The sequence below is a fragment of the Anolis sagrei genome, chromosome 1, assembly GCF_037176765.1.
Source record: "Anolis sagrei isolate rAnoSag1 chromosome 1, rAnoSag1.mat, whole genome shotgun sequence".
In the NCBI taxonomy this organism is placed as follows: Eukaryota; Metazoa; Chordata; class Lepidosauria; order Squamata; family Dactyloidae; genus Anolis; species Anolis sagrei.
The window spans coordinates 247,384,904-247,394,292 of record NC_090021.1 but is presented as its reverse complement, the minus strand read 5'-3'; the positions used below and the strand labels follow the sequence as shown (position 1 = coordinate 247,394,292).

The window sequence follows — 9,389 nt, the reverse complement described above, 5'->3', positions numbered from 1 at the left end:
AGCAGTTTACCAGAGTGTCCAGAGTACAAGGCTAAATCAGAATCAGTAGCTGAGGTCCAAGTGTGTTCAAGTCACCAGAACACAGTCATGCCATAAGTTCACAGCTAAAGTCAATGAATGAAAACAGAATGAAAACACCTGGGGCCTTGCATGGGAAAGAGCCTGATAAAATGAATTGGATCAGACTGGAAGACCTGGAAGCTGTACAGAGGAACCTTTGGGGTATTGAACTGAGAAGGGGTATTTTGGGGGGTATTGAACTGAGGTGTTACTTGTTGCCGGCTCTCTTCTCAGCTAATATCAAGGACCTGGGATGTCTCTTTTTGCAGGCCCACAAAAGCTGGAACAATGACTCTTCTTCAGCCTGCTCAAAGGAACTCGCTGCAGTACAAGTAGTAGTTCCTTCAATTGATGCTTCTTTAAAGCTTACCTGAGGCAGCTGCTTGGGCTCCAGCTTAACTGTTGAAACTTTCACCAGCATCTCCTCGCTTTCCAAGCTATCCATGACATGTGGAACAGTGTATTCCACTGCAGAACAGCTATTACAATCAGGAGGTTTTTCCTAATGTTCATGTGGAATCTCTTTCCTAATGTTCATGTGGAATCTCAGCTTGAATACACTGCTCTGTGTCCTAGTCTCTAGGGCAGCAGAAAACAAGCTTGCTTCCTCCTTAATGACATCCTATCAAATATTTAAGCATGGCTATCATGTCCTCTCTTAACCTTCTCTTCTCCAAGCTAAACATATCCAACTTCCTAAGCAACACAAATTCACCTCACTACAGGCAGGTTGTTTTAGTTGCTGCTGGTTTGGGATTTTTTAATTGTTGCTGATATTTGTCAAATGTTCTAGCATTTTACCTATATTGTAGTATGGTCTGATATAGGAAGAAGTCCATGGGCATGATACCTTACCATACTGTGTGATACCAACCACATTGTCACACAGTAAGACTACCATAAGAATATCTTTCAGCCATCTCAGTTTGGCAGGAACAGTTTAATCCTCCAACTTTTTATTTTTTCAGCTCTTAAAAATGTTTCAGTCTTTCCTTCTAATTTTTCCTTTGTCTTCAGCTCCCTGAAACTGAATTCAAAGTGCAAAAGTTGTCTGCACTCAGTTAATTCAGCGGGCAGTTGGAGACCGAAGAGTCATCCTATCTTCCACAATCCTGATTGAGTTTTGCAGACTCAGAGTTATGGCTTCCTTAACTGAGTCCAGTAGTCAATCTGTCTAGTCAATCTGTTCACGAGGAACCCAATTTCAAGTCCCTGTTCGAACTCTTTCCCTTACATTCATATTCATTACATCTCCTTTCTCTGTGTGTGCCTGTCCTTTGTCCCCATGGCTAATAACAGCCTACTAAGAAAATCTGACCTTGAAACATCCTAAAGCATTTCAGCCAGATTCTATTTTCCTTCCCACATCCTGGAGTCCTCTGAAAAAAGGTCACCTCTGAAGGTTTTTTTTAACTAAAATGTGCTTTATTAAATCAACCTTTTTCCCAGCATCAGCGCTGGGCAAGTCACCAGGTTTCCCTTTACAGAGAGATAATAAAAAACATCTATTTATTAGAATCAATTACACTGCTGCTTACTCAACCTTTTGTTGTGTCACATTTCATCCTGGTCTCTTGATGCTATTTGCTTCGTGGATTCAGATTTCTTATGTAAGGTGGCAATCTCTATCTTCCATTTAACAGTGTGGACTTGGGTGATAGCTTTTCATCCCACCCACATTTATATTTCAAAAGCATGTTCCAGAGACATTATCTGGTGATTTACTGTGGAATCTAAAGTGAGGAGTAAAATCAAGTTATTATGTACAGTCATGGTCACAGAACATGGAAAAAATACAGTCAGCACTCATGTGCATGGGCTCTGCATCCATGGATTTAGTATCCACAGGGAATCCTGGAACCAAATCCCAGTGGGTAGCAAGGGCCCACTGTAGCAAAAAGATACAAATTCAGAAGAGGGCAACAAAGATAATTGAGAAGCTAAGGAGACATGAGATAAAATATATAGAGGAATGCTGGCTCTTGAGCTTTGAAAAAAATGAGTGGGGCTATGATCCAGGTACATGAATAAAGAAAACAAGAGTAGTGAGTACACTTCTCCCTCTCTCATAATTTTAGAATCCAAGGTTATCTAGTGAACTTGAATGATAGGTGATTCAGGACACATGAAACTGAGTACTTCATTATGCAGTACATAGCCAAATTATGTCATTTGCATGAGAGGCAGTAATGGAATTTCATAGCTTAAAAAGAATGTAGACACTTCCAGAGAGAATTAAATTAACAACAGCTAGTAGTCATGGTGGCCTCGGACCATCCCTAGTATCAGGGACATTTCAACTCTCAATGCCAATATTTATAGCCACTTTGGGTCTTGATCAAGAAGGAAAAGTCTTGTATTAATAAATATAAGAATATGAATACCAGCAGTTGGGAAATATGAGCCAAAAGATGGTACTGCACTGTTGGTTTCCTTGCTCTGGTCCCTAGAGACATTTGGTAGGCCTCTAGGAAAAATGAATGCAAGTGCACATAGATCTTCCTATGTTTTTTGTGCTGTATCATCTAGACAAACACATGGCATGACATGACACCATTGTCATGTCAGTTGCTCCTGTATGCAGTCAATGGTCCATCCCAAAAATGGCTCTCCATTCCACCCCGGTCTAATAGACAGTCAGCCCCTCACATTTGCTGAGGTTAGGACTACAGGACTCCTACAAAAATGGGGAAAAGCATAAATAAAAACACATTTTTTAAAAAAATATATCTTTAGCAATCTCTAGATCCTTCAGCACAACTGCAGACTCACATTGGAAAACCTAGATTCCTAGAGAGGGCATACTAATCAAATCCAATGCTTTCATGCTACACAGTGTTAGCACTATGATTGCATTTTAAGTACTTTAGTTCTATCCAATGGAATTCTGGGATTTGCACTCTACACTCTAGGAAGGGGCAATTGGATTCTCAGCCAGAGAGCTTAAATATCTTCCCAAACTACAAAGCCAATGATTCCACCAGAACTGCCACAGCAGTTAATGAAGAATCAGAACATGGTAACTGTGTCGTGTGAGAGGGCCCTTAGTGTGATACAACTGCTCTCTTTCTGTGATCCATTCTTGATTATCTGCCTTGATATTCTGGGTTTTATGGCTGTGTGGAAGAGGCCTTTGATTTAAAACTTTGACAATCTTGAATCTATACTCAACAGGATGTTTACTGTATACATATTTAAAACAAGCATATTTCTCCATTTAGGAACAATTTCAAGAGTTACAAAAATGTAAGCAAGTAAAACAAAGAAGAAAACAAACATTTCCACCTTAAAATGCCCCCCTTCTTTGCAACCCAGTTTTAGATTCTGCCTTTTTAATGCACACTCAAATGCAAATCACTGGACCATTTTTTAATACAAACTGCCTGGAAGATTTTCATTTCAACCTGGTGGCTGACCTAGTAAACCATTTGCATGCTTCCACAGCTTTGATCTAGTAAACCATGACCATGATCCAGACTATCCAGTGCAGTGAAATTACCTTCTTCTCACTTATATTTCACATTACTTGGCAAATAGCTCAAGAAAGTCCTAGGAGAATAAAGTTCCCTTCATGTCCGTTGCTTTTCGAATTCTGCTTTGATGTTACCCAATGAAACTGGAACTTCCTATTGCATAGTAAATCTATATTAAATTCAATTCCAGATGAAATTCAAGGGAGAGTGACAAAAATGTGCTACTGGTTTGCAACAGGAGGAGAACTGATTTGGGGAGGGCATTAGGAGCCACCTTGAGACTTTGGAACAATCCCAGCAGTGCTTCCAAACATAAGGCTGATTTCTGTCACAGAGGTTAACAGTTAATTTGGACTAAAATACAATGCAAATAAAGAGGTAAAACCTAGACAGCCCCAAGAACAATAAAACATACTTATCTACATATTTCTACCCAGTGCTTTCCAAATTTCGGTTCTTCGGCTGTTTTGGACTTCAAGTCCTGGAAGTCCCAGCCAGGTTGGTTAATAGTCAGAATAGTCAATAGATTTTTTTTCCCCATCCATTCAAAAATGTAGAGCATATTTCCCAATGAAATTGCTATGAATTTAGTTAACTAAGTTCCATTTCATTACTTTCAACTGAAACCATGACCAGTTTGGACTAGATTGTGTTTCTTTCCACCAACAATTATTTGAGTCAACGAGCTTTTTAAAAAAGCAAGCATTCTTTTTATTTGCTTTTAATCCGGCATCCATTTGTCCCCAATTTTCACATAACTGTTTAGCGCACAAACCCTATAAAATTCAAAATTAAGTTGACACTCCTATTGCAAAAGGTTTGTCTGGGAAATGGCAAAAGGCCATGGAATGGCCAGCTCCACATCCAATGTAAAGCAACTTTGCTGAACCAAGGACTTCTACGGGTTGAGGGGTACAAACGTTTGCTTCTGTTCCATTGCCACACATCCCATGTTCATTCCACCCCCAGGAAAAACACCGGCCACCTAGGAAATAAAGAGAAATATTGTACTCAGAACATGAAAATGATTAATATGGTTCTTTATTCCCAAAATCAGTTCAAATTAAAAAGAAGCAACAACATTGCTAAAGCACTGTAGTTTTATGTACTTGTTCATGCTTTTAATAGGATAGCTTCATCCAACTCTCTATTTACTCTGTTGTGAACCTATTTTGTTTTTTCTGTTGTTTTTAAACCTTTCCTCCTCCCAACCATCTTGCTGTGCTGACTTCTTGTCCTTTGGGTTGGAGACATTCATATAGCTCTGTTCTTCCCTCCTATTACACAGTTTTTCTATTTTTTCTTCAGGCCTAATAATTATTATTTATTGATTCCCTACAAAGATTCTTATAGATTATATTATGAAGCCATCTATAAAGACTTTCCCCTCTTTATTTTTGATATTTTTTTCTTTGTTTATTGTTGCTAATTTGTCAATTTCTGTTCTTTTTAACAATCCATTCTTCTGTTGTTGGGAGGTCTGTTTTGTTCCAAAGTTGTGCATACAGTGTCTATGCTGCTATTATCATGTAGTGCAAAACTTTGTAGTATAGTGCTTTTGTTTGTTTATTTTACATTCCCAATAAAAATAATTCAGGCTCCAATTGTATCTTTGATTGAAATATTTCTTGCAGTGTTTTTTTTTTTAGCTTTTCCCAGAATTCGCTTGCTTTTTTTACAGGACCATCACATGTGGAAGAAAGTTCCCTTTTGTTCTTTACTTTTCCAGCACTTGTTGTTTCTTCCCTTGTACATTTTAGCAACTTTTGCTGGAGTCAGCTACCACCTGTTCATCATTTTATAAAAAAATTCTCTAAGGTCATAGCACAGAAGTTTCTTTAAGTTAACAGACCACATTTTCCCCCATTTATCTAATTCTATGTTGTGTCTGACATTTTGAGCCCATTTAATTGTGTAAGCCTTATTTTGAACATCATTAAGTGTTCTGATTCCCTTTTACCATCACTGTGCAGTTGCAATGACTTAGGGTGCATCTATATTGTAGAATTAATGCAGCCTGGGAGCACTTTAATTGGCTCAATGCTATGGAATCTTGGGATTTGTAGTTTGATTGGGCACCAGCGCTTTTTGGCATAAAAGGTCAAACAACAATTTGCATGTTTCCACAGCTTTGATCTACATTTCCATAATTTTTAGTCATGGCAATTAAAGTGGCATCTAAATGCATTGATTCTACAGTGTAGATGTGCCCTTAAAGTGCCCCCCTATCCTATTTATTTTATTTATTTACCTTATTTATATCCTGTCTTTCTCTACCCTAAGGGGGACTCAAGGCAGCTTACACGTGGCACTTACACGGTGTCTTAAAACATACAATGTTAACTTAAAAATAAATTGAATTAAAATTTATACATATTAAACATAATTAAAATTGCCTTTGAAACCTTCCATAAACACACCCCAAAACAACCATCTCCAAGGTGTTGAAAGACAGGATGATGAGTGATGGCACAAGCTGTTCTGAGACATACATTGGCAACAAGATCCCAACAGGAACCCAACAAGAACCTACAGCTATCTATCTCCATGTACCCTGCCACTGTGACAGGGCTGGACACATCACTACTCAACTGTGGTGGTATTTCATAATGATTATTCAAAAAAGATAATCACATCAGAAGTGACTTGAGGTCCAAAATAACTTGAAGGCAATAACAATCTCCTAACTGTGCCTGCCACTGTCATTTGCTTTTTATTGTTTTTACTCAAGAACTAACTTTGTTTATTATTGAAATTTGGGGCGTTGAAATTCAGTACAGGATTCTCCATCTCATAAAAGGGGCAGATGTCAAAGGAACTGCTTTAGTCTGGAAAGTTACAGTTCAGATTTTCGATATTATTCTGTTTCTTTTGGTGCCAATGATCAAAGAAAACCTCATTTTCAAATGGAATGACACTCTTCCTTCACCCCCACCTGTTTAAATCTATGCCAGAGGAGTTGAATGACACTTAGTAATGATAATACAGTATCAAGCAGATACTGGGGGAAAAGACAACCTTTGTTTAGCTTGAAATGTTCTCATAGGTTCAAACAGAAAAAAAGCATCTTAAATGTATAAATATCATTAGATCTAAAATCAGCCAGTAAATCATTGACCTGAAACTATCAAGTTAATATTAAGAATTCAGCTCTGCACCTGTAGGACATATTTTCTAGTTATTTTCCTAGTCTTTGGGTGTGTACTATGAGTTTGAAAAAAAACTAGCTTCCTGCCTTTATAGCTAAAGTAGAGAAAGTGTGGCTGAGGGCTGTTTTTGTGGGCCCTCCAGAATATAACTTTCCCCCCTCTGATCCCCTGTAGAGGTGTGGAAGGCATTTCTGTCATGTTTTAGGTCTGCCCAGGGCCATTTTTTAGCTCAGCAAAGACCTTTTTATAACAGGAAGCGGAAGTTAATACCTATCCCCTGCGGGGGTTAGAAGAGCGAGGTAGCAAGGCTGTAAATAAATAAATAAATATCCACCTCTTTTCAAAAACAGCCACTCCTGGGTCTAAACTGGCTGGGGGAAGGGGGCACAAACATGGCAAGAATGCCCTCAAACAATACTTAGGATAGTTTATGGGTATTTTAGGGCAAAATTGATTTTGTCTATTTTTGAAAAAAAGAGTGGTGGGGTAAGTGTGACTCTCCAAGACTGGGACGGGGTGGGTGGGTAATATAGCTTTCAAAAGATCCCTAGTTTAATTCTCCTTTGTTCTACCTCCTTCAACGGATCTCTGCTTAAAATCTCTGTAAACAAATTGCTGCATCCTCTTTATTCAACTCCCTTCAACAGATCCCTGATATAAACCCTCTTTGCTCAATCTCTGTAAACAAATGCTTCCTTTAAATCCTCTTTACTCAACCATCTTCAACAGATCCTTCCTTTAAATCCTATTTGATCAATGCCATTCAATAAGAAATTTTCTTGATTCTTCTATAGGTTCTAACCCAGTGGTTCTCAACCTTCCTAATGCCGCAACCCCTAAATACAGTTCCTCATGTCGTGGTGACCCCAACAATAAATTATTTTTGTTGCTAATTCATAACAGTCATTTTGCTACTGTCTCTTTTAAATGGTCTTTTAAGTTATGACGATGTTTTAGTTAATGTTTATCTGACTTTTTAATTATTGTTGTTGGCATCTAATGGTTACCAGTTATAAGCCTCCCTGAGTGCCCCCACCCCCCAGATGAGAAGGATAGGATATAAATGTCCTAAATAAATAAATAAATACTGTTATGAATTGTAATGTAAGACCCCCACGAAACTTGGCATACAGATTGGCCATGACAAACAGAAAATACTGGCAGGGTTTGGGAGGAATTCACAGGGATTTAGGGGAGATGCAGTTCACCTACATCCCGGAGAGCACTGTGAACCCAAACCACTATGGATCTGGACCAACCTAGGCACAAATACTCAATATGCCCAAATTTGAACACTGATGGAGTTTGGGGAAAATAGACCTTGACATTTGGGAGTTGTAGTGCTTGGATTGATAATTCACCTACAATCAGAGCATTCTGAATTCCACCAATGATGATATTGAACCAAATTTGGCACACAGAACTCCCATGACCAACAGAAAATACTGGAAGGGTTTGGTGGGCATTAACCTTGGGTTTTGGAGTTGTAGTTCTCCTACATCCAGAAAGCACTGTGGACCCAAACAGTGATGGATCTGGACCAAACTTGGTAAGAATACTCAATATGCCCCAATGTGAACACTGGTGGAGCTTTGGGAAAATAGACCTTGACATTTGGGAGTTGTAGTGCTTGGATTTATAGTTCACCTACAATCAGAGCATTCTGAACTCCACCAATGATTCAACTGAACCAAACTTGGCACACAGAACTCCCATGACCAACAGAAAATACTGGAAAGGTTTTTTTTGTTTTTGTTTTTTGCTCCTGCAGTCACTCCAGAAGACTATTATTATTATTATTATTATTATTATTATTATAAAACTCAGTTGGAAGGAAACTCCAAATCCAGCCTCCATCTTTCTGCCAGGCAAGAAGATAGAATTACTATTCTATTATTATACATCATCATCATCATCATCATCATTATACATTTTATACATTACACAGTATACAAATATGTGGAATTAATTAATTGTGTGCATGTATTTTGGATTAGGAGTCTGGAGACTTGGATTTTAATAAATGGCAATGGAGTGCCACTGGATGACCTTGAGAAAGACCCACTTTCTCAACCTCAAAGAAGGCAAAGGCAGACTCCTTCTGAAAACATCTTGCCAAGAAAATCCAATGCTAGGTTCATCCTGGGGCCCTTCCAGATGGGCCCTATATCCCAAGATCCGATCCCAGGTTATCTGCTTTGAACTGGATTATATGTGTCTGCACTGCCAGATAATCTGGGATAAACAGAAAACCTGATATCAGATCTTGGGATATAGGGCCAGTCTGGAAGGGCCCCTAGACTCCTTATATACTGTCCTTATATACCAGGATCTGATCCCAGGTAATCTGCTTTGAACTGGATTATATGAGTCCACACTGCCAGATAATCTGGGATAAACAGAAAACCTGGGATCAGATCTTGGGATATAGGACCTGTTTGGAAGGGTCCCGAGGCTCCTTCATCATCATCATCATCATCATCATCATCATCATCATCATCATCATCAGACTAAGGCAGCTGGAAGGGAACCCCAAAGGCAATCTAGTCCTGCCCCCTTCTGTCTGCCAGGCAGGAAGATAGAATTACTATAATATCATTATACATTATTATTATTGTTGTTATTGTTGTTGTTGTTGTTGTTGTTATTGTAAGACTCAGACAGGTGGAAGGGAACCCCAAAGGACATCCAGCCCAGCCCCCTTCTT

The 9,389-nt window shown here is 38.8% G+C and overlaps 1 protein-coding gene across 2 annotated transcripts in view; it reads right to left on the bottom strand.

Moving 5' to 3' along the window:
• Positions 1 to 4,220: 4,220 nt before the first annotated feature.
• SERGEF (secretion regulating guanine nucleotide exchange factor) overlaps positions 4,221 to 9,389 on the bottom strand; it is a 115,763-nt gene continuing 110,594 nt past the window's right edge. The window contains exon 11 of one of the 2 annotated variants that reach the window (XM_060767983.2): positions 4,221 to 4,518. In XM_060767983.2, the coding sequence (XP_060623966.2) occupies positions 4,325 to 4,518 (194 nt within the window). In that variant the 3' untranslated portion in view covers positions 4,221 to 4,324. The remainder of the gene's footprint in view (positions 4,519 to 9,389) is intronic. The other variant, XM_067462627.1, reaches the window with a different exon arrangement.